Raw genomic sequence first — 26363 nt, 5'->3', positions numbered from 1 at the left:
GCTGTCTCTTAGGGTAAAGACAAGAGTGCACTGTCAGGCAGTTATTAACATATCCATTTCATGATTGGAAAAATTGCAATTCCAAGGTGTCAGTTATCTGGCCCAGGATAACATAGCTAGTACGTGAAAGGGACAATATTCAAACACGAGCTTCATGGATCAGGGCCTAGTGATCTTTCCACCATACCACAGAAGAAAGGTGGTTCATCCAACCTCTGATTTCATAGCTGCTAAGAAGTTATCTTCAGGGCTTCCCTTGGGGCGCAGTGGTTGGGAGTCTGCCTCCCGATGCAGGGGACGCGGGTTCGTGCCCCGGTCCGGGAGGATCCCACATGCCGCGGAGCGGCTGGGCCCATGAGCCGTGGCTGCTGGGTCTGCGCGTCCGGAGCCTGTGCTCTGCAATGGGAGAGGCCACAGCAGTGAGAGGCCCGTGTACCGCAAAAAAAAAAAAAAAAAGAAGTTATCTTCAGAGTTCCAGAGATATGAATAATTTCAGATGACTTTATATTAGCATAATTAGGGTTTCCTTAGAATGTTGAATCATGTTAATTCTCTGTTGATAATGTGCCTTCTCTTTTTTATTTTTCCTCCTTGCTTAAAACTGGGCGGGCACTTGTGTGAGGGTCTTGCTCTGGGGCAGCGGTGGAAACACTTCTCAGAATGTCCAGATCTGTGTGTTCCTTGCCTATTTTCTATCGCTTCCTTACTAGGAGTACTTGCAAAAGTGATTTAATATTTTAGTGACTTAATAATCACTGTAATCTTCAAGGTCATAAAACAAGCAACAGTCTAATCTCAAACATTGCAGAAATTAATTAGCTGACCTCTCCCAAGGGTTGAGTTCTCCCTGAAGAATAAAGCTTTATAAATACAAATATGTTAATTGCTGATATTATCATCACAGTAGGAAATATTCTAAGAATACAATCCAGGTGCTGCTGAGTTGCAATTGAAAGGAATCTTAAATTCTTGACAGCAGCTTCTCAAATAAATCTCCTATTACCCACTGGGTTTCTAAGGCCAAATTGAAACCAGTAGACCAAACAAGCTCTAAATTCGCTCAGTAATCTGGCTGATACAAGCAAAAGGGAGGTTTTTGCCTTGATTCTCTTCTTGGCTGTGGTTGAGGAGAAATACGATACATCTGCCTCTTCCCAGATACCCCCAGGCTTCACAGGCCCACAGCTGTCATACGCCCCTGGAGCTCTAGTTATTTATTCCAGCAATGGAGGCATGCCTGCCAAACATCTAGATACTGGAAAGATCTAGTAATTGTGTTTACTACTCAAAAAACCTGTGACCTTTGTTAAAATGAGCTAAATCCAGCACTATCGTGTAGCTTTTTAATGAAGGTTCTTTTTTCTTAGGAAAAAATAAGAAAGAAAAGAACTGAGGGCTTTCAAGGACATTATATACTAATCCAAAAGAGCAAAGCACTGACTAAAATATAGATTTACAGCCTGTCATGGAGAAAACGCAGACCACATTTCCAATTAACATCTGAGGAGTTCAGACACCCCATTTTTAATAGAGAGACTCAGGGTCTGCCGGGGGATAGCCTTGTAGTACTGACTCCACTGTTTGTTTTCACAGTTACAATTATTGCCAAGTCTTATTCACCGAATGTATTTAACCACTTCCTATCCTCCTGCATCTGTTAAAATCTCACTTTTCCTGAAATGCATCTGAATTTTTACCCTTGCTAGTGCTATTATGATTTCAGTAGAAATCCCTACTGGTTTCATCTCCCTTTGGAATGTTCTCCCCCTGGAAAATACCTATTCACCTTTCAAGACTTCAATTCAGATGTCACCTCTCTGAAGCCATCTCTAACCACCCCCGCAAACAACTAGTTGCTCCTTGTTCTATGCTTTCATAGTATTTCATTAGTGACTTTACTACAGGAATTACCACTAATTTATAATCAATTCATTCAAATGGATCTCCTCAACAGACTAAGCTATTAAAATGTAAGAACTAAAACTTTCCATCTTTATGTCACCAGCAGCTATATAAAAACTGTACAATGTGTTGATTTTCATTGATATTCTGCCTCCATTCAAAATAATTTGCAGGTGCTATTCAGAAATTTCTGATTAATTAAGTAGTTAATTGTGATTTGATAAAAAAAAACAGAAAATTATATTCATTACGCCTTACAGTATAATGTGAAGTGCCTCAAAGAAGGCCATGCCTGGCATGGTGAACAAGAATGGTGAGCAAGAAACAATCACTTCCCTCAAGGGCCTTATAAATAAAAGACAAGGAAACAAAAAGATTCCAATACTAGGTGATAAAATGTATGGGTTGCATTCAATGATGGAGCATACGCAGGATATTATGGAGTACAAAGCCTTCACAAGGACCAATCCTTCAGATTTAGCAATTGCTTGAGGTTATTTGAGAACTGAAGGCAGACCTTTCAGTGCTTCTCAAATGATGTGTGGAGAAAATAATGTGTGCAGACAATATGTGTGCACAAAGGTCAGTCCTGATAGCCTGTACAAGGGTGTATGTAAAGGAGTATTCACATAATGCCTGTAGTAGGTTGAATGTTGGCCCCCACAAAGATATATCCATGCCCTAACTCCTGGAACCTGTGAATGTGACCTTATTTAGAAGAAGAAAAAAGAGTCTTTGCAGATATAATTAAGCTAAGGATCTTAAGGTGAGCTCATTCTTGATTTTCTTGGATGGGCCCTAAATCCAATGACAAGTGTCCTCACATGAGACAGAAGAGGAGAAGACACACAAACACAGGGAGAAGAGGGGAAGGCCGTGTGAAGACCGAGGCAGAAATTGGAGTTATGCAGCCACAGCCAAGGAACTCCTGGAGCCACTAGAAACTGGAAGAGGCAAGAAAGGGTTCTATCCTAGAATCCCTGGAGGGTGCACAGCCCTGCCAACAACTTGGTTTTTGACTTCTGGCCTCCAAAACTGTGAGAGAATAAATTTCTGTTGTTGGTAGTCACTGGTTTTACAGTAATTTGTTACAGCAGCCTCAGGAAACTAATATAATACTAACCTTTTTACATTGTTAACTTTTGAAATTTACTGGGGAAAAAAAAAAGGTCTGCTTGACACTCCTTCAGCTCACCCTACATGGCCAGTCCACCTCTAAGACCTATCAATTTCACCTCCAAAGTGTGTCTCCAATTGTTTGCACCTTACCTTCTCCACTGACCCCACTTCCGTCCACACCACCTCCCTCTCTCACTGGACAACTGCAGGGCTGCTCCAAGTCTCCCACTCCAACCACCACACCCTCTGTAATCCAGGGCCCACTAGCAGCCAGAGGGATCCTTCACAAACAGGTATGATCATGTCATTGCCCTCCTGCTTGAAACCACTCAAATGTTTTCACATGTTCTTTTTTATCTAAAAGTCCTTGCCTGACCTACAAGATCCTGCAGAGTCTAGCCCCTGCCTACCTCTCTACTGCAGGGTGTACCCCACTCCCCTTGCTCTCTTTAATCCAGACTTTAGTTCCTTGAATGTGCCACATGCCATCCAGCCATGGAGAGCTGGTTTATTTTTTCCTAATTTTGGAATTTAAAAACTGTTTTATTCAGGTAATAATGGTTTATAATATTATATGTATCATGTATACATTACATTTTGACTTCTGCATATACTGCAGTGTGCTCACCACCAAAAGTTTAGCTTCCATCTGTCACCGTATAGTTGACCCCCTTTACCCATTTTGCCTTCCCTCAACCCTTCTTCTCCTCTGGTAACTACTACTCTGTTCTCTGTAGCTATGTTTTTGTTTTGTTTTGTTTTAGTTTGTTCATTTGTTTTGTGTTTTTTGTATTCCGTCTATGAGTGAAAACATGCAGTATTTGTCTTTCTCTCTCTGACTTATTTCACTTAGCATAAAACCCTCAAGGTCCATCCACGTTGTCACAAATGGCAGGATTTCATCATTTTATGGCTGAGTAGTATTGCATTGTGTATATACACTACATCTTTATCCATTCATTCACTGATGGATACCTAGGCTGTTTCCATATCTTGGCTATTGTAAATAAAGCTGCAATGAACATAGGAGTGCATATATCCTTTAAAATTAGTTTTTGTGTTCTTTGGATGAACATACAGAAGTGGAATAGCTGGATCATATGGTGGTTCTAATTTTTTGACTAATCTCCATACTGTTTTCCATAGCAGCCATGGGGAGTTTTTACCTCTGCCCATATAGGTTTCCCACCCCTTTAACCTAATCTCACCTACTTTCAGGACTTCTTTTTCTCCATTATAGGGACCACCCCGGTCTCCTTGCTATATTCTCTAGTTGGACTACATTCCTATCTTTCAGAACACTTACCTTTGTAATCATGCACTTGCTGGTGCATCTATTTCTTCAGTGTCTTTCTTCCTTCCTCACTAACTCATAAGCACCAGGAATACAATGTATGGCTGTGCCAGTTGTGCTCTGAATCAGGATGTCCAGGCAGGGCCTGGGAGAACTGGAATGCAGCGGGCACTCCACTCCTGAACATGAGCCCCGCTGTTACACTCCCCCTCATGCACAGGTGCCCTTTACTTTGCAAAAGGGGGCATTTTTCTGGCCAAGCTTTACACCTATAGGACTGCATTTGCCCAGAGAGGCTGTATTTTTCCATTTTGTACACAGACACAGTCCCTAGCAGACGCCACACCCGATCTGCACTTGATCCCCAGCCCTCAGGGGAGTGTCTGGCCCACATAAGTGCCTAATAAATAGTCATTGTTATAAGTAAATTAACGTAATTATCTTCTATCTTTGCAAATGTACTAATACACATTCATTTTTGTCATGAATATGCATATTCAGCCTTGTACCATTTTTGTCAGTTTTTATTATTAAGAATAGGACTGTGGGCTTCCCTGGTGGCCCAGTGGTTGAGAGTCCACCTGCCGATGCAGGGGATACGGGGTCGTGCCCCAGTCCGGGAGGATTCCGCATGCCGCGGGGCAGCTAGGCCTGTGAGCCATGGCTGCTGGGCCTGCGTGTCCGGAGCCTGTGCTCTGCAACGGGAGAGGCCACAACAGTTGAGAGGCCGGCGTACCGCAAAAAAAAATTTAAAAAAATAGGACTGCTACGTTTATCTTTGTAAAATCATTTTGCTTTTCTTTTATTTCTTTGAAGTTTATTCCCCAAAATGAAATAACTAGGTCAAAAGGTAGAAACATTTCTATAACTCTTGGAATATATGGGCAGATGATTTTCTAGAAAAATTGAACCAATTTAAGATACAACATGCAATGTATAGCTATTTTTCTCTAGTACCAGTGATATTACCTCATTATTCTCAGTTGGTTTTGCACTTTAATAGTTGTTTTAATTTCCATTTCTCTAAATAGGGCTTAGAAAATAATAGGTCCTCAATAAATATTTGATAAATGAATTAATTTTCTCTGGGCCTATTTATTTTCACAAACGTGATCATATTTATTTTCTGCGTTTCTTTCTTCGTACAATATCCTTTTTTCATCATATATAACAAGTTATTGAGCAGAATTTAGGCAGTGATATATCATATGTTTTAGATAGTCTGGCTTTTATTTAGAGTATTTAAGTTCTGACTTTTCACCAGCTATATTGGTCAAATCACCCATTCTGCATATTTAACAAATATTTTCTCTATACCATTGTGAAAAGGCCAAATATTTTGAAGAATAATTTTAAACCTCTTTGTTCCCTCCAAACAATGTTTGCCTATTTTCCCTGAATACTCAGTTTTCAAAATGAGAGTACCAAGGTAGACTTCTAGTTTTTTGGACTATTTTAATTCCATATTCTTATTCTTCATCAGAATAACTCTGTTATTCCTTCACCCACTACCCTGCCTTTCCTAAAAGACAGAAATAGTAGATACATTGGAAGTATGAGCAGGGGTAAGAAGATTGATAAATATTGAGGGAGAAAACTTTTCATTTCCATTTTTTTCTGGCTCAATCCTGTGCATACTACCTGTGTTAAAATATGTGTTTATATTTTTCACTACCTTCTTTAATATACAGTCTCTGTTTGTGTAGCATTTTTTGCTTAGAGCAAAAAGCAAACCTCACCTAAGTTTCACAATATTCCTCTGAACCACTACATTATCAGCACCATTGTTTAAACATGTATTCAGATATTCTCAGGACTCCTCCTAAACTGACTTCATCTGGTGACTCTAATTCTATGAAAATCAAGGCTCTTTACCATCATTTGGAATAGCAGAGAGGGAGTAAAGAATCTGATTGTCAGACATTGGTAGAGCTTATCACGACCAGCCCAACTGGCTTCCTCCTTGATTTTTCTAATATCCATGTGCAACTCTCTATCATTAGAACAATAACAATGGCTTCATTAGCAGCATTAGAGTTTAGGGTGTAAAGAAAAGACTCCATGACTTGAAGTCAGCTCTGGTCTTGGATTTGAATTTCTGCAATGAAACTCGTATTTGTTCTGGAATAAGTCACTTCACTAGATTCTGGACCTCAATTTCCATGTCAGTAAGTGTAGGTAAGAACCTACCTCACCAGTTTCATATGGTCATTAATATATGACATTGTTAGCTATTTTGACCCCAAAGAAACACATAGTTAAGCTAGAATATTAGTTTGTTTGATACAGTAATTTCCAGCCAGAGTATCATATATCCTCCTGGGTACTTGATATAAATAAAGAGGGCAAGGAATAAACTGTGCATGTTATTCCTTTTTTCCTCTCCTTCTTTAGAATTTTTACCTAGATTCTTCATCGATCATCCACTTTTTTTTTTAAAATAAATTTATTTATTTTTGGCCACGTTGGGTCTTCATTGCTGCTTGTGGGCTTTCTCTAGTTGTGGAGAGCGGGGGCTACTCTTGGTTGTGGTGCACAGGCTTCTCATTGTGGTGGCTTCTGTTGTTACACAGGCTCAGTAGTTGTGGCACACGGGCTCAGTTGCTCCACGGCATGTGGGATCTTCCCGCACCAGGGCTCAAACCCATGTCCCCTGCACTGGCAGGCGGATTCTTAACCACTGCGCCACCAGGGAAGTCCTGATTATCCACTTCTTCTAAGGCCAATTCAACTCTGAAATCAAGACTTCCTGGGGGAAAGAAGACTACACGTTTTGTATCTGTGAAATCTGAACTCTTTAACTCTGATAAAAATCCATACATAGAGATTTTTCTCAAAAATCTAGGTTAACATGTGTTGCCTTGCAGTAGTTTTATGAATATCAAAGTATCTGCAAAGAGCGAGCAGTCTGGGCAGAGGTGACATGAGAACATCCTCTGATATTTGCTCACCCACAAAAGTTTTGTTAGGATTTATATTTAGTGAAGTGGTAAAAATTTTCAAGCAACAAAGTGTTTTCCAATAACACTGAAAAGAGTAAAAGAATATCTCATAGAAGTCTACACAGGTGACCTAACCTCCTGCACTCCAAATATAATCCAGTTGGAAATTTGCTTAATGAGAACAGATATATGAAGTTGTAATCTCTCACTCAGCATTGGATGTGATTGATCTTCTTTCCATAGATAGTATTCAGAGTTAGTTTTATTTCTATTATAGGAAACAATTCTACATGAGAGTATGCTTTTAGACAAGAAACTTCTTCATTTTAGGAAACATTCTCACTTTTTTACAGTTATCAAAGCATTAATCATTCTGAATTGTGTTTATCTGTTTAAGAAGTCTGTCTAGGTTTGCATCCAACTCCACAACAATGAGCTGTGTGGCTCTGGGTGAGGTCCTCAACTGAGGTTTCATTTCTTCATCAATTAAAACAGAGTAATAATAATACATAATTACCTCATGGGATTGAAAAGCATTATATGTGTTGATACAAAAGAGAACTTAGAAAAATACCTGGCTCACAGTAAGCACTTAAAAATATTAGCTAGTAATACTACTATTACTAATGTTATTATCAATATTTGCTAGTCGACTAGACAAACCTCGCCCACGCTTATCCCACTCCTAGATTACAAACAGCTTGAGGGCAGATTTTTTTTTATTGAAATATAGTCGATTTACAAATATTATGTTAGTTTCAGGTATACAGCAAAGTGATTCAGTTATACATATATGTGTATATCTATATTCTTTCTTCGATTCTTTCCTGTTATAGTTTACCACAAGATATTGAATATAGTTCCCTATGCTATACAGTAAATCATTTTGTTTATTTTATATATGGTAGTGTGCATCTGTTAATCTCATACTCCCAATTTATCTCTCCCCCCTTTCTCCTTTGGTAACCATAGTTTGTGTATTATGTCTGTGAGTCTGTTTCTGTTTTGCAAATAAGTTTATTTGTACTAATTTTTAGAGCCTACATATAAGTGATATAATATTTGTCTTTGTCTGACTTAACTTCATTTAAAATGATAATCTCTAGGTCCATCCATGTTGCTGCAAATGGCATTATTTCATTCTTTTTTATGGCTGAGTAATATTTCATTTTATACATCTATATCTATATCTCATCTTCTTTATCCATTCATCTGTTAATGGACACTGAGTTTGCTTCTATGTCTTTGCTATTGTAAATAGTGCCGCTATGAACACTGGGGTGAATATATCTTTTAAAATTAGATCTTTTCTCTTTCCCAGATATATGCCCAGGAGTGGGATTACTGGATCATATGGTAACTCTATTTTTAGTTTTTTTAAGGAAACTCCATACTGTTTTCCACAGTGGCTGTACTAATTTACATTCCCACCAACAGTGTAGGAGGGTTCCCTTTTGGCTTGAGGACAGATGTTAATCATCTTTATAGCCCCAGAACTTGGCATCGTATCTAGGTCATTATGGAGTATGTTATTGCCACACACTTCTAATTTATCACTAATTTCTTTTTTTCCTTTTCTTTTCAATTTATACGGTGAATTCCTTATATGCTTCTGCATGATTGGCCTCCAAAGTAAAATGGTCTGTACAATCTCAAACTCATAGAAAAAAACTATTTATCAAAAGTCCAGCTGAGGAAGGTAATGTTTAAGAGGATGATTTTTCTCTAGATATTCTAGATACCACTGAAAACAAAGAGAGAGATGAGTATTTGATATGCACTGTACTGACTGCCCTTCCCACCCGCAGCATTGCTCCTACGGAACTGGACTTTGGAGTGACACACAGCCTTTACTGAGGACCACATCACAAACAGTGCTGGCAAACTTAGTTTTGCATCTATAATAGAATATGAACATGTTGTCCACCAATTTACATGGTGGCCTCTCTACTAAAGCTCTTCAGCATATATTTCTGTCTTAAAACTAAGAATCCATCGATTTTTATGATATAAGAGACAAAGCCAAATTCGAAGCCCTCTTGTAACAAAGTTTACATTTTTGCATGCACCCCATTTTATGTTTCCATTCTTGTTTTTCTTCTGCTCTTCCTTTCAACTTATGCTCTTTTGTATTCTACTTATCCTTGTGAGTGCTTTCTGGATAAACTAGCTCTGTGAAAAAGGGCTGTGCACATTGTGTTCCAGTCACATTATAGTCTGTGTATGCAGTGCACAATTTATGATGCTGTATGTGGCAGCCCTGGAGAAAAGCTGGAAATGAATGACTTACTAGGGACTATCTGAATATTCTAGCTCTTTCTGATATATACACTCAGAAATGTATATGTAAATACATATACATTTGTTTATATGTATATATACGTGTTTATATGTATATGTGCACATGTACATATTATATTTATATGTATGTACTATATGCATACTATATGCAGTAGGGATCACCCAATCCACTGAGGGTCTGAATAGAACAAAAATGTGAAGAAAGGGCAAATTCGCTCTCTCAGCTTGAGCTGGCACATCTATCTTCTCCTGCCCTCAGACATCAGACATCAGGGCTCTTGGTTCTGGACTTTCAGACCCAGACCTCGACTTACACCAGAGGCTCCTCTTTCTCTCCTTCTCAGGCCTTTGGACCCAGACTGAATTACAGCACCAGCTTCCTGGGTCTCCAGCTTGTAGATGGCAGACTGTGGGACTTCTTAGACTCCATAACCACCACAACCACATGAGCCAATTCCCATAATAAATCTCCTTTTATATATATCTGTATATGTCCTATTTTTTCTGTTCCTCTGGAGAACCCTGTGTAATAAAATTTATTATACTTATTGTTAGTTGTTACAGTTACATACCCCAAATTAGGGTTTAAAACTTCTCAGCCAGGAGTTTTACCTAATTACACCTTCATAATTGAATGTCAGGGGTCTATAAACACTTATCTCTGGGCTTCCCTGGTGGCACAGTGGTTGAGAGTCCGCCTGCCGATGCAGGGGACACGGGTTCGTGCCCCGGTCCGGGAAGATCCCACATGCCGCGGAGCGGCTGGGCCCGTGAGCCATGGCCGCTGAGCCTGCGCGTCCAGAGCCTGTGCTCCGCGGTGGGGGAGGCCACAGCAGTGAGAGGCCCACGTACAGCAAAAAAAAAAAACACCTATCTCTCCCTAAAGATAATCAGATACCTATAGTACAGAAAGTACTAAAAGGTGGTCTTGTTAATCCAAAAGAGAGATTAAGTATCTTGCTCAGAAATACACTTAATAAATGGTAGATTTCAACTATAGTTCAATTTAAATTCTTTTAAATTAAACATTATAAATAAATAAATAAAGTGGTAGAGTTATCTGGTTCCAAAATCTGTACTCTTTCCACAAACCATACCATGCTTTACTATTTTTCCTTTTGCACTACTTTACCTGCTGAATACATGATAGGCGCTTAATAAATACATGATTGGAGTAAAAATCTAAAAGGTCCTTAAGTTCTTTTTAAAGGTCACAGCAAACAAAGGTGGACCTAGAATTAGAATCTATTCCCTTGTTTCCTGGGCCATTGCTCTGTTCAGTATTTTTGACCTGGGGACACTTACCATTAACCTCGGCTGTTTGTCCTCCAGCACGTGCTCTTTCAGAAGCTATGTGGGCTTGGGAATATTTAGGGATCTTCTTACTAAGCTATTTAATGAGTGAAACTTTCCATTGGTGGAATGCTGGAGAAGCATTTTGTGGACAGGAGGGAAAAAAACGATGCTATTTTAAACACTGCTGAGAGTTTGGGCAAAATCCATCTGGCAGACAGACTATTTCTTCCGTTCAAAAACTCATCAAGCACTCCAAATGTGTAACCTGTAGGCAAGTTTAATTAAAGCTTGAGAAATCTCAAAATAACTTGACATTTAAATATGTTATTTCCGTTCTGCTCTCACAGTCTGACACACACAGAGACAGTCTCAGGTCCAAATTAAGCTCCCCAGTGCCATCCAGCCCTGCCTAACTACTGATTGCCCTATGTCCAAGGCGACAGGAATGTGAATGAAATAGGCTCATCCAATCATTATCCTTCAAATATTAACATCCATTTCATAGATAGATAGGCAGGAAGATAGGTAGGTAGATAGGTGGATAGATAGATAGATGGATGGATGGATGAATGACAGAGTAAAATTTATTTCTCTTACTTAAAAAAAAGGTCGAAGGCAGAGCTTGTCTTGGGGAGAACCTCAGGAAAGGAGATTCCATTTTCCCTTTTCTCTTAGTTTATCAATTATAATTCTTTTCAAAAAACTTCAGTGTTTGCCATACACATTTTAAACTTCACATTAACACTATACCACTTCACACATAGTGCAGGAACATTATAACAGCCCTTCCCTACCAACCCTTAAGACACTGATATCATTCATTTCACTTATCCATATGCTACAATCACCCAATGCAGTGTTACTTTATTATTTAAAGTCATATTTTAGATCAATTAAGAATAAGGAAAATAAAAGACTTTTGTTTTACCTCTGCTTATTCCTTCTCCCATGTCTTTCACTCTTTATGTAGACCTAAATTTTTAATCTGTATCATTTTCCTTCTTCCCGAAGAATTTCTCTCAATATCTTTAAGGGTATGTCTGCTAATGTTAAAGTCCCTCAGTTGTTTGGTTTTCTGAGAAAATCTTCATCTCTCCTTCACTTTTGAAGGATAACTTCACTATACATAGGATTCTAGGTTGGTGATTTTGTTTTTCTCAACACTTGGTATTTCACTCCATTCTCTTCTTATTTGCAGTGTTTCTGATGAAAAGTCCACTATAAGTCTTATTCCTGTTCCTTTATATGTATGGCTTTTTTCCCCCCTCAGCTCTTTTCAAGATTTTCTTTGTCTTTAGTTTATTACACTTTGAATATGATGTGCCTAGGAATGGGGGTGGGGGAGTATTTATTCTGCTTGGTATTCTCTGAGCTTCCCGGATCTGTGATTTGTTGTCTGTCATTAATTTGGAAAAGTTCTTGGCCATTATTACTTCAGCTGGTTCTTCTAATACTAGAGAATAATGTATGTTTATGTATATATCATATATATATAATACCTTTTGAAAATATCCTGCGATTCTTGATGTTCTTTTCTGGTTGGATTTTTGGTTTTCTTTTTTTTTCATTCCTTTTTTTTCTTTTTGCATTCAATTTGGGAACTTTCTACTACCTATCTTCAAGCTCATCTATTCTTTTCTTCATCATGCCCAGTCTACTGATGAGCCCATTAAAGTCAGTATTCATTTCTGTTATAGTATTTTTTTTTTTTTTTTTTTTTTTTTTTTTGGTACGCGGGCCTCTCACTGTTGTGGCCTCTCCCGTTGCGGAGCACAGGCTCCAGACATGCAGGCTCAGCGGCCATGGCTCACGGGCCCAGCCGCTCCGCGGCATGTGGGATCTTCCCGGACCGGGGCATGAACCCGTGTCCCCTGCATCGGCAGGAGGACTCTCAACCACTGTGCCACCAGGGAAGCCCTGTTATAGTATTTTTTATTTCTAACATTTCGATTTGAATCTGTCTTAGAATTTCTATCTCTCTGCTTACATTACCTATCTGTTCTTGTATGATGCCACTTTTTCCAATAGATCTTTTAACATATTAATCATAGTTATTTTAAATTCTCTGTCTGATAATTCCAACATCTGTATCATATCTCAGTCTGGTTCTAATGCTTTCTTTAGCTCTTCAGGCTGTATTTTACTTGCTTTTTAGTGTACTTTGTAATTTTTGTTGAAAGCTGTACATGACGTAATAGGTAGTAGGAACTGAGGTAAACAGGTCTTTAGAATGAGGTTTTATATTAATCTGGCTAGGAGTTGGGCTGTGTTTAATGTTTGCTGTAGCTGTAGGTGCTAGAGCTTCTAAATTTCTCTAGTGACTTTGTTTCTATCTCCTCTGTTGACTTTGGCCTTCCCTCAGTACCGCTCTTCAGAGAAAGTCTGCATTTTGCAGTTATAACCCAATGTTACCATACAGAAGCCCCTTTGGTATAGTGCTCAGGTATGGGGGAAAGCTCTAACTTTATGATTAAATCTAAGTCTTTTAATGGATCTATGTCCCTGGGGTGCGATCTTCACAGGTGTTTCTTATCCCCTTAGGCAGGAAGGCCAGAGGTGCCTGGGATGAGAGAAATGCCCTTCGTCCAGCTAGGATAAGACTCTGGTAATCTTTTCCCCTGGATAGTAGACCTTTGTAATGGAGAACAAATATATTCTGGGTGTATTTTACAATGATTAATTATCCCCTTCTACTGCCAGAGCAACAAGCAGATCTTTCTCGGCTCTCAACTGTGAGAATCTGCTGAAGTTTCTCAAGGTAAAACCTATAAAAGTATCAATTTCCCCATAATTGTGGCCCTCAGAGTTTCTCCCTCTCTCGATAGTTCACTCTCAACGTACAGCAATTTGTCGAAATTACCATTTAGGTATTCCTACCAGTTACAGCTCCAAGGGCTTCTGTTCCAGGTAAGCAGGTTTGGCTGTGGCTTTCTGTATTCACCTGTCTCCCCAGATTTGGATGGGAGTTGACCCTGCAACTTCAGTTCTTTGACAGTTCTGAGAAAAGTCATTGGTTTTCAGTTTGTTCAACTTTTTTGTGTTGTAAGGACAGGAGTGACAACTTCCAAGCTCTTTACATGTCAGAGCTGAAACCTTATGTTAGTTTTTTAGTTTTTTAATGATTAACAGCCAGCGAAAATGTTCCCTTTTCTGCAACAACGGCTGGAGAAATACACATGGTCTGATATCAATCTTCAGGCACAGCACTCATGCAGCTTCTCACATCTCATTGCCCCCAAAGGCAGGGCTGTGAAAACGTGAACATTCCTATTGCCAGAACGCTTTCTCGGTCCCTTCCACCTCTGGAGATTGTTTTTATTAATGTGAGCCTTCTTTCTCCATTTCTAAATGGTTGACTCTGAGAGACTGAATCTCGTATTACCATCTCACTGCAGAGCCTATAGTGTTTTTTTTAAACATTTGAAACGTGTTTTTTCTTGTCTTGCTTTCAAAGACCAACTCTTATTTTCCAGATTATTGGTGAATGACAGAAGTTATATTCATTTGTTTTATTCACTCTAGTGTTCATTTATTTTATAACTATTTATTGGTTACTTCCCAAACACAAAATGCCCCAGCTATGTCCCTGAGAGATACAAAGTCCAGAATTCTCTGACATTCCAAGTGGGAAGTTGTATGAGAATGACTATACTACAGAGCAATTTATGATACTGAGAAACAATTTGATCTGGGAGTTATGTATAGGAAGAGATTAAATTCACCTAATGTAACCAGGGTATCATTAAGATTTGATGTCAGAGCTTGATCTGTCAGAGTCCAGACAAAAAACTGAAGGTACACTTAAGTAAGTTAACTAAGAAGACTTTAATAAAGGGATCACTGACAGAAGCCAATCAAAGGAAATTAGAAGGAAAATCTAAGACTACCCAACAAGAGATGGTGATACATCTCAAAGCTAGCTACAAGGGAGCTGTTTCCACAGCCAGGCCTCAAGGGAACAAGGGCAGGGCACATTACCAGAGCCCAGAAAGAAATCTGTGGGAGTTGTACTTCCAGGAGATGGCCAGGAGCTGTGGATTTTGGTAGAAACTGCAGCCATTGCTAACCTAAGGCCTGGCAGGGAAGAATGGGGGAAGAAACATGCCAACCCCACTCTCTTCCTGCTTTCTGACTTCTTACTGGTATTTCCCATTGGCTGAATCCAAATGAAAATCAGAGAGCAAGCCCACAGAGGTCAGCTTCCTGGAGTGCAAAGAGGATCGGGAAGGATGAAAAGTTAGTCTGAAAGAGCAAATGGAGGATACCCAGTCCAAAGAGAGTCTGCACTTCTGGAATCTGGGAAGAAGAATCTCCCAGGGCTCTGATGGCTACAAGGCCTTGATTTGAGGTAGGAGTTAGATGCAAAATGCATTGAAATCTGTTGCCACTTCTATTGCCACCACATCTTGACTCTCTCTGCACACTCATCCAGGGAATGATCTCTGAAGCAGTATAAATGGTTCTAATATTTGATTTTTTTTTTTTAAGATTTTGGTGGAGGAAGATTGAAACTGGTGGCAAAGATTCATTTTTTTCTCTTACAGCCTTCTAGCAGCAAGAGGAGGAAACCGTAGAACTGCCAACGTGGTGGCCCATGGCTTTGCCAATCTTTTAACTCTGGACAAAAGGACCCTCCAAGAAATTCTAGTGCATTATCCAGATTCTGAAAAGCTCCTCATGAAGAAAGCCAGGTATAACCTTTAAAACCCCATTAGAGAGGAGTTGGTTTTACTTCATAAAATCTAAGATGAGAACTGTGTTATGGTGGGTACAATCAACTTTATCCATGAGATACACTTAACAAACAACTGTTTGTGCAGTTATACATTGAAAACTTCACAGATTAGGAGAAATGATAGTATTTCTGGTAAGTTTTTCCATAACTCTCACAGTGCTATCTGAAATGGCCTTTCTGTCTTGTCTACAGAGTGCTTCTAAAGAACAAGGCTCCAGGCACAGAGACAACTTGTCCAAATAAAGGACTTGCGTTTCTCTTCCCACCAAAACAAGAGACACCCAAAAAGTTTAAAGCTCTCCTGGGAGGCTCAGGAAAAGCATGTCTTGCAAAACTACTCGCACTGAAGAGAGAACAAACCGTTCTGGTAATAAGGCAGAGGGAAAGGAGGGCTGTAACAGAGACCACTGGACTAAAGACCAGACAAGCTCCTACTTTAATTCCATCTCAGACACTGGGATAATCTGGGTTCATCTAATGCAAATAATTAATATAGCACTTATTATTAGTTTACTGTATGCCCATATAACATCACATTTAATCCTCACGGGTTTATTATGGATAGTTTTAATGTATATATACATAAATACAGTTGACCCTCATTTTTGTGGATTCTGTGTTTGTGAATCTGCCTACTCACTAAAATGTGTTTGTAACCTCAAAATCAATAGTTATGGTATTTTGGGGGTCATTCACAGACATACATGTGCAGAGCAGCAAAAAATTTAAGTTGCTGGAGGCACGTGTTCCCAGTTGAGGTTGAACAAGGAGACACTCTGCCTTCTTGTTTCAACTCTCACACTGTAAACAAGTGACATTTTCATGGTCTATTTATTGCCATGTTTTTTGCATTTTTGTGCATCTCCCCCCACAATACTGTTAAAAATGGCCCCCATGGGGCTTCCCTGGTAGCGCAGTGGCTAAGAATCCACCTGCCATTGCAGGGGACACGGGTTCGAGCCCTGGTCCGGGAAGATCCCACATGCCGCGGAGCAACTAAGCCCGTGCGCCACAACTACTGAGCCTGCACTCTAGAGCCTGTGAGCCACAACTACTGAGCCTGCACACCTAGAGCCAGTGCTCCGCAACAAGAGAAGCCACCCCAATGAGAAGCCCGCACACCACAACAAAGAGTTGCCCCCGCTCGCTGCCATTAGAGAAAGCCCATGCAGCAACAAAGACCCAACACGGCCAAAATTAAAAACAAATAAATTAATTAATTAAAAGAAAATGGCCCCCAAGCATATCGCCAAAGCACCACCTAGTGTTCCTAAGCACAAAAATGCTCTGATGTGCCTTACAGAGAAACGTGTGTTAGATAAGGTTCATTCAGGCATGAGTCATAGTACTGTTGGCTGTGAGTTCAGTGTAATGAATAAACAATATATATTAAATAAGGTGTCTCTAAACAGAAATGCACATAAAACAAGGCTATGTATTGAGCAGCTGACAAAAATTTTGTAGCCAGAGGCTTATAGGAACCTAAACCTGCATTACCCCTAGGAGAGATAGGTCAGGGTTTGCTAACAGTGTTTGTGGCAGCTTTACAGGACAAAACTACCATGAATAATGAGGATCAACTGTATATGTATAGACATACATATATACCTATAAATATATGACATTTTACCAGTAAGACAATAAACATTTTCACTAATATTCATTCAATTACTATCACTAATGTAAAGTCAGAAATAACCACATAGATTGCATCCAAGCTTTTATATTATAGATGAAGAAACTAAGATCCAGATCAATGTATTTGGATAAGATCACAATCAATGACAGAGCAAAAGCTATTACTCGGGTATTCAGACTTCCACACCTACACTAAGCTGTCTCCCAATTCCTAGAAATGTCAAGAAACTCAAATGTTATTGCTTTTCTCTTTTTTTTTTCATATATCTTTGATTCTCATGATAAGCTTATGAGGGCAGATACTGAAAAACAGCAGGAATTCAGGTTTTCTGAATCTAGTCCTTATGCTATCTCTAAAACTGTAGGAAATGGGAGGCTGTGGTTCTTTCAGGAAATTGGTAAAGCAAATATTATAAAAGTCAGTCACACTCAAGAGACTAAAACTTGCCTCATCCTTTGCCATACACACAACACTGCGATGAAAATCAGTGTATACCAAATGCCTTATTTAATCGGCACAGAAATAATACTTTGTGTAAAAGGCTTATGGGGTTAAAGAACTATGTAAGTCAGTATGTTAAGTAAGGCTCTCAACTTTTATGTACACATTCATACCCGGTACAAGCTTCTCTCAAACTGATCTCAAGCATCACCAGTAAAGAGCATAGTATATTTTTTACTATGAAATTTCTACAGATGACACTAAATATAATGGGTTCTAAAGCCATATCAAACGCCCACGGGACAAATGGAGAAGACTGTACTAGGAAAGAGATATGAATTTCTCCCTGAAGTTCTCCCATGAACTTATGCAGGAGGAATACCAGAGATTCTAGAGTATTTATATGGTATTTGGTTAATACTTTTTTACTAAAAGATAAATATTTAAAATTTCATCTTCATAAAATAAGTAAATATTTAAAAAGCAAAGAGTCCTGAGCACTAAGTCTAATAATTCAGAGACCATGAGGGTCAATAGGAAGTGAATTCCTTGGCAGGGACAAAAACGCGACGTAGACTAACACCGAATTCAAATATGATAGCTCAGCCCCATTCTCCAGCACATCAGAAAACTTAGTTAAATGATAGTCAATGGCAGACATGATTCCCTTATTAACTTAATTCAGACACTTTGTCTTAGTGGTGATCCTTAGCTATTGCATATTAATCAAAAGACTCCAATGTCCTTGATTATGATTTCAATACCAATTCTTTTCAATAACTGTTGCTTCTAGAAAAAAAGTGAAAACTCTGAAGGAGAAGAGCATAAAGGAAAAAAATATGAAGATAAAGGAAGACAGCCAGCAGAGAAACCACTTGAGACATTCAAATGTCCAACAAGTTCTATTACAGCAGAGGAAGCGCACCAGTCAATTAGAAGGGCAGTTTTACCCGGAGGAACTACCCGTCAATCACTCATCATCAGCATGGCTCCTTCTGCGGAGGCTGGGGAAGAGGTTCTGATGATTGAAGTCAAAGAAAAGGCTAAGCCATAAATGTTTGATTATCTTTAGATACAATCTAGTTAGTTCCCAAAGAGATTGTAGTCAGGATGGTAGCTTAAACTAATGAGAGGAAAAGACCGTGCCGGGACCCTTGAGAAACCATAGGCAAATCCCTAGCTTAGTTTCTAGGATTTATCCTAGAGAGTGTGATCTTCTGCATTGGCAATAAGAAGATTATTTAAAAAAAAAAATCCCTATTCTCCGTTGTCATTAGCTTTGCGCAATTGGTATTTCTCCTAATTGCATATAGTAGGTTATTTTTCTTCCGTTCTTTCTTGATGATGTTTCTTCTCTCCATTTTGATTAGGTTGGTCTTGGCTCTGAAATGATTCACTAACTTTTTCTCTTAATTTTGTGAGTGTGTGTGTGTGATTGTGTGTGTGTGTTAAAGTCTTGCATCGCACTGTTAGTCTTGGTTAAATGTTCCATGTATATGAATTTGTCTCTTACTTTGGGAGTACGAGATTTTAATAAAATGTCAAAAGTTGGGTGATTTTCATTCAAGGCAGGGTGATGAGTCAGTCAAGTATCAAATCAACCCAGCAGCTGGGACTGAAGGGAAGCAAACAAGGGAGCCGATGGATGTAAAACCCAACTTGCAGAGGACTCCCCTGAAAAGCACTGCTGGTCAGCATTACTAACAAACCCACAAGCAAAATCACATTGCAGCAACATGTTGGAAAAACTGTACCCTTTGCTAAAGAAACAAACTTTAATATTTTCCCTCATATCAACTTAAAAGGCTCATCTGGCTCAACAGACTCAAACAGGAGGAATCAGATTGTCCCCGTCTTCATGGAGGCTAAAGTGACATTTCTCAGAAACTTTTGCAAGCATTTACTTCAGAAGACGTCAGATTTGAGCTTCTTGTTTTCAGCTTTAGTAAAAAGTAACAAGGTTAGAAAGGCAGACTGTACACATGTCAGATTGACATATCCCTGCAGTTTGCAGAAACTACATGTACAGCTGTTTACAAAATCTCCGAGTTAATTAAGTGCACTTTAGGAAGTTGTCCTCATGAATCAGCTAACATTAGCATAATTACCAAAGTCTCAAGCTGTGAAGAGGCTAAAAGAGCCAGGCTGCTGTCAGAAGTAATAATACATATAGAATTCCATTCTAATAAATGCCCTTAGGGTCTAATATTAAATTCTGTATAATAAGGCTATTTCCAAGTCCCAGAAGATGGTCATTGTAACAGCACTTTGCAGAGTGTTTTAACAAATTATATTAGCCAAAAAGCCTACAACATAGATGCATTCAGCAAACCATGTAAAATTAATCACTAGAATAAAATGTATCATTTGGTACTCACCATTTTTTAATATAGTGTTCAAGTACCACAGAAACATGACAACTTTTACAAGAGGTTGGGTGGTGTTTTTCAGGATTTAAGGGAATGGAGAGAAACTGTTAAATAGTGTTTACTTTATAAATGGGAGTTTATCAAGAGTGATTAGAAGAGCCAGAAAGAAAAGGTAAAAATAGAGACTGAAAAAAGTCCGATACTAGGAAAAAAAAAACAAAGGAGAAAAGTCCTGAACTTGTGAATCATATGTTCTCTCCTTACATTCTATGTTCTTCCCCTGTCATTTATTTCCCCTCCCAAACTATCCTTTTTTAGATATCTTCATTCTCCCAGTCTCTCAGACTCAAATCTAAGAATAATTAGTAACTCCTCCTTTGCTTAGTGTCACCAAATCCTTTTTCTTTCTTAAATCTTTCTAATTGTCTTTTCTTTTTCAACTTCAATACTTACAACTCAGTTCATATTTTCTGTTCAATTCAAATAGATAATCACTTTTTACCAACTATCAACTCTAATCACTTGTCTACCTTTCTCAATCCTTTTGCCATGGGTAAAATTAGAGCTTTATAAAATACAACTTAGTCCATTCCGGCTGCTATAACAAGAATACCACAGATTGGGTATGTTATAAACAACAGAAATTTACTTCTCACAGTTCTGCAGGCTGGGAAGTCCAGGATCATGGCCCAGCATGGTTCATAGCAAGCTCCTTCTCACTGTGACCTCACATGGTGGAAGGGGCCAGGGGTCTCTCTGGAGCCTGTTTTATGAAGGCACTAATCCTATTCATGAGGGCAGAACACCTCCCAAAGGCCCCACCTCCTAATACTATCATCTTTGCGGTTAGGATATCAATACATAAAGTTGCTGGGGAGGGGGAGAGGCAGAGGTGAGGGACACTAACATTCAAACCATAGCAACCACTTTTGACCATGCTACTTCTCTGCTCAGGGACCTATTAATCCCCCCTAGTGATTAAATCTTATTTGTCCAAATTTAATTACCACTATCCCAACCATACCCTCCACTGAAGCTGGTCGTCTTACTTTTTCTGGAACCACCACCTACCTTTCTTCCTCTGGCATTTGTCCATGCTACCTACCACAGTATAGAGTGTGTCTCCCCTCCATCACTTACCTCTTTCCTATGCTTCCAAATCTCTCCCACTGCCTCTAAAAACATCAACCCATGATAGTTCTAATTTCAAGGGATTATCACATAGTACAGCATTCCACTGTTCTCTAACTTCTGCTTAATTTTAAATTATAACAAGGCAAAGACTAGCTCTTATGCTTTATTTGTAAATGTAAAGACAGAAAGCCCAGGGTTTTTTATAAAGGAGCGAGGATAGTAATAGTCAACTCATGGAAGCATAATAAATAGGATACCAACATAGAAAAGATGCTTGACTTTACTTGTACTTAAAGAAATACAAATCAGAACAAAAATGGAATACTGGGCTTCCCTGGTGGTGCAGTGGTTGGGGGTCCGCCTGCCAATGCAGGGGACGTAGGTTCGTGCCCCGGTCTGGGAAGATCCCACATGCTGCGGAGCGGCTGGGCCCGTGAGCCATGGCCGCTGGGCCTGCGCATCCGGAGCCTGTGCTCCGCAGAGGTAGAGGTCACAACAGTGAGAGGCCCGCATACCACAAAAAAAACCAAAAAAACAAAATGGAATACTACTTTATACTTATCAAACTGGAAAATATTTGAAAGTAGACAATAATACCAAGTGCTGGCAAGTATGTAAATTGGAGCGACTATTCTGGCAGTACACCTTAGAACTTGGCAATACTACTTCAGGTACATATCCCAGAAAATCCTCAAGCAGGGCCATAAAAGAAAATGCAAGAGGAAATGCATTGTTGTAGTACAAAGGAATGGAAGGCAACTGGGGTGTCTACACTAGGAGGATGGATAAAAATAATATGGCATGTGGCATATGGATGTGTTTTTAAGATGAAATTCTATTCAGCCATTAGAAATAATGAATTAGATTTACACATAACAACATGGATAGATCTCTTTGAAAAACTAGTGTGGATTTTCATAAGAAAAAAGAATGAGATCTTTAGTCATACCATGCATGTATATTTTTATTAAGCCTATCTGATCAAGACTATCAGGGACAAATCTGTAGCCCAACAAAGCCAAGTTTATTAACCTGCGGCAACAAGGGAGACCGTTCACCAGAGGAAACGTGAGTGTCCCACCAAACACAGGAAAGGACAAGTTATGATAGGATATTGGAGAAAGGTAGAGGTTAGGTAGAGTTTAAATGAAGTGATGTTTTGAGAGGCTCAGATTAAAGCAAGACTGTATGTAAAGGGGTTAACATCAGCCCTGGGCCAACAAGCAGACTCAGGGTCCTGTTTTCTTGGAAACTACTCAGTTAAGATAAACATAGACTGTTGTGTCCAGAAACCCCTTATCTGAAGGTGTATACCTGGCTGCTTCTCATGTCAGAATGACTTAGATTCTCCAGGCAAACGTGGAATGTTTCAGTCTGACTGATAAGATTTCAAATAGAAAAGTTTCTAACAATCTGTGATTTTAGGGAGCAAAGTTTCTCAGCACTGTGTCTCTTTGTTATTAGCAAAAGTGGTGTTTACAGTTTCACAATTTAAAAATATACAAAACACTATGTATTTCAAAAATATATACATGTCTAAGAAACTATGTTAAATGCATTAGAGATGATAGCCATGGGGAGAAAGGAATGTGGAAGTGGTAATAGGAATAGATGAAGTGAGAAAAAATAATAAATCAAGAGCCTCAACTAATGAGGATAATGTGCCATGAACTGAGAAGCACGATTAACTCAATTTTATGGACTTGAGTTCAGTGTTGTGTCTAGAAATAGGCTAGTGGAGAAGTGAGATCCCCATTAATCAAGGGTCTTTCCTTCAGCCTCTGTTACATCTGAGCCACACACGCAGCCACTATAGATACAGCTGCTACTTCATCTGCTCTCTGGGGCCTGTCCTGCCAATGAGGCTTTTCTTTTGCACGTGGGCAGGTCTCCACCTGACCCCAGCAGAGACTACTAAGCATGCTTAGGGACCAGCAGAGACTACTAACCATGCTTAGTGTTAGGGACTGAACTGTATCCTCTTCAAATTCATGGGTTTAAGGCCTAAACCCTAATGTGACCAAATCTGGAGACAGGGTCTTTAAGGAGGTAATTAAGGTTAAACTAGGTCATAAGGGCATAAGGGTGGGGTCCTAATCCAATAGGATTGGTGTCCTTGTTTTTATAAGAAGAGGGAGAGATACCAGGGTTGCTGGTGCACAGAAAAAAGGCCATGTGAAGACACAGCGAGGGAACTCCCTGGCAGTCCAGTGGTTAGGACTCCAAGCTTCCACTGCAGGGGGCATGGGTCTCCTGGCTGGGGAACTCAGATACCACATGCTGGGCCATGCAGCCAAAAAAAAAAAAAAATACAGTGAGAAAACAGCCAGTTGCAAGCAAAAGAGAGAAGCCTCGGGAGAAACCAAAACTTCAGGTATCCTGATCTTGGACTTCCAGCCTCCAAAACTATGAGAAAATAAATTTCTATTGTTAAATACCTATTTTGTGGTATTCTGTATGGCAACACCAGCAGACTAATACACTTAGTTTCATGAACTATGTCTGAAAATAGCTGTTGGTTGGAGAAGCAGGAAACAAGAATGAGGAATACGTTGTGGAGATTCAAGAGGCAGTGATAAGACAGGCCCATGGAGATGTAAAATAACCATACCCGGGCAAGAGCTGTGAGTGACTGTACTGAGGCCCAGTCTTAAATTATATCAGCTCATTTGTTAGGTACGTGCCAGAGTTCCCAGCAACTTTGCTATGAGGAAGAACAATAGTTGAAATATGGATTTGCAACCTCCATAGATGTTGACCACACTTCTCTCAACAAATCTTAATGTTACATTCATTCATTCTTCATAAAACCCCAGGGTATTATCATCTATTTCCTAATAGACTCCAAGCCCACAACCCACTCTCGATAATATTAACTTCATACTTTGCTTAAAGATGTGAAATATGTGAGGGGGAGTGTGGGAATATGGTAAAACATGGATGGGGTAGACATTTTCCCCTATGAATTTCAAAAATATTTTCTGATTAAAAATGAAAATTTTTTATAAGGTGGGGTTCCCCCCTCCTACCCAGGATAGCATAACTAACAGTGTGTATTCAATAAAAGGTAGCTGAGTGAATGGAATCTCCAAAGTAAATGTGGTACCCCTCTGCCCAGTGCTGGAGCCAGCCCCAGCCTCCCTGAGTCTGCCTTTATTACTCTGCCAGCCTCAGTGTTACCGCTGAGTTTTCTGCTGAAATAATCTGGCTTTGCCACACATGGAGTCCTCCAGGTCTCCTTCTTCTATGTTCTCTTCACTTTTCACAGCTGAGGATTTATAAATTCCCAGGAACTGCTCACCCAAGCTTTCTTTTCCTCATCCAGATCCCCTCAAAAGGCAGGGTTGATCTTCCAGCATTCTGTACTTGATTTCAAGTAAAACTAAGTCTCACTTCTGTTGACCAAGTCTTCTAAATGCTATTGGTGCAGAACATCCACCCAACCTCGTCCCAAAATTCCCCAAGGGTGTGCTGTCTCCTGCCAACTATCTGCATTAGTGATGCAGCCCTGGTTTCCACTTGCTCGGTATGAATTAGCACTGACATCCTTCCCTGCAGGACCTCCTTCCTCCACCCATCTCCTTGCCTACACAGTGTGCTCTCCAAGGAATTCAAAATAAATCTCACATTAGCTTAAATCAAATATCATTAAGAGGGGGCAGAGTCAAGATGGTGGACTAGAAGGACACGGAATTCGCACCTCTGAACAGCTAGGGCAACTACCTGGCACCGGTGGGGGACCACAGACACCTAAGGGGACTGGATGAACCCCCAGCAACCAGGTAGGATATGTGGCATGCAGAGGAGTGAGGGGGGGGGGAGAAGTGGAGGCGGGATGGGACTGGCGCCCCTGAGGGGCAACTGGGGGAGGGAAAGGGATCCCATGCTCGAAGGGGGAAATTGGGGGACTACTGGGAGGACAGAAGATCAGAAGGGAGTGTGGCCAGGCTTCCCCTGCCCACTTGAGCTCCTGGGAGGCTGCTGAGATCCCAGGCCTGACCCTCTGCCCACCTACACCCCCTCCAACTGCACGGGTCCTGAGGGAGTGGGAGGGAAGGAAGGGGGAGCAAAAGTAAAGCCCAGATCTACAGGACCGGCACCCCTGAAGGGTGGTTGGGGGAGGGGAGGAGTTCCTACACCCAGCAGGGCCCACCCACGGTTAGGGGTCCAATGGGGATGGGGGAGATGGGGGTGGGGCTGGGGGCTGTGCAGAGGAACAGAAGAGAATGCTGCCAGTGCTCTCTCTGTCCACTTAGGCACCCAGGGAGCCTATTGGGCTCCCAGGCCTAATCCTCTGCCTTTGGAGCCTCCCTCCTGCCACGCAGAGCCCAAGCCCCGCCCCTATACCCGCACCCAGGGCCCCACCTCGACACTCAGAGACCCCCTGAGACACCCTCCAACACGCTGGGCCTAAACTCCACCCACACACCCTCACCCAGGGCCTTACCTCCAAACTCCGGAGCTCCACACTCAGGAGGGCCCCCCTCATCACCTTGGAAATGCTGCCTCTCCCCTTCCATGCAGGTCCTAAGCAGAGGCCCCACCCCACGCTTGAACGTTGCCCCGCCTAGGCCCCACCCCCAAGGCCTTTTCCAGCTGCGTGGGTCCTTACCCTAGGCCCAACCTCACGCTCAAATGTCACCTCCCACCAGCCTAGGTCCTGTCTCACCCTAAATCCCACCCCTGCCTAAGTTCCACCCCTGCCTAAACTCTGCCCCCATAGCCAAGGCTTTTTTTTTTTTCTTTTTGCCTCTTTTAGATGGGGTTCTGTTTTACCTTGTTGATTCATTGTTGTTGATTCATTTATATTTTTATTTTTTCTAATAAATCTTTTATTTTTCTAATTTTATTTTATTCTTTGTACTTTGTTATTGTTCTGCTCTATTTGGCTTGTTTCCCTCCCACCTCCCCCCCCCCCCTTTTTTTTTTCTGTTGTGGTTTTATTTTGCCTTGCTGCAGTTGTTTCAATTATATTTCTATTTTTCCTAATATCTTTTTTAATCTTTCTAACTTTATTTTGTTTTTTATTCTTTGTTATTGTATTGCTCCTTTTTTACTTTTCTTTCTTTTTTTTTTTTTCTGTGCCACATGGCTTGCAAGATCTTGGTTCCCAGGCTGGAGGTCAGGCCAGTAAGACAGGAATACAGCCCCACCATCAAAAAAAAAAAAAAAGAAAGAAATGAAATGACAA

At 40.2% G+C, this 26363-nt stretch overlaps 1 protein-coding gene across 1 annotated transcript in view; it reads left to right on the top strand.

Annotated features, from left to right (window-relative positions):
* Positions 1–18723, top strand: part of CNGB3 (cyclic nucleotide gated channel subunit beta 3) — a 144275-nt gene extending 125552 nt beyond the window's left edge. The window contains exons 16-18 of the mRNA XM_032610162.1: positions 15399–15545; positions 15782–15956; positions 18463–18723. Of these exons, the coding sequence (XP_032466053.1) occupies positions 15399–15545; positions 15782–15956; positions 18463–18723 (583 nt within the window). The remainder of the gene's footprint in view (positions 1–15398; positions 15546–15781; positions 15957–18462) is intronic.
* Positions 18724–26363: the final 7640 nt, after the last annotated feature.

This window comes from Phocoena sinus, chromosome 17 (assembly GCF_008692025.1).
Source record: "Phocoena sinus isolate mPhoSin1 chromosome 17, mPhoSin1.pri, whole genome shotgun sequence".
Taxonomy (NCBI): Eukaryota; Metazoa; Chordata; class Mammalia; order Artiodactyla; family Phocoenidae; genus Phocoena; species Phocoena sinus.
This window is presented reverse-complemented; position numbering and strand designations above follow the sequence as displayed.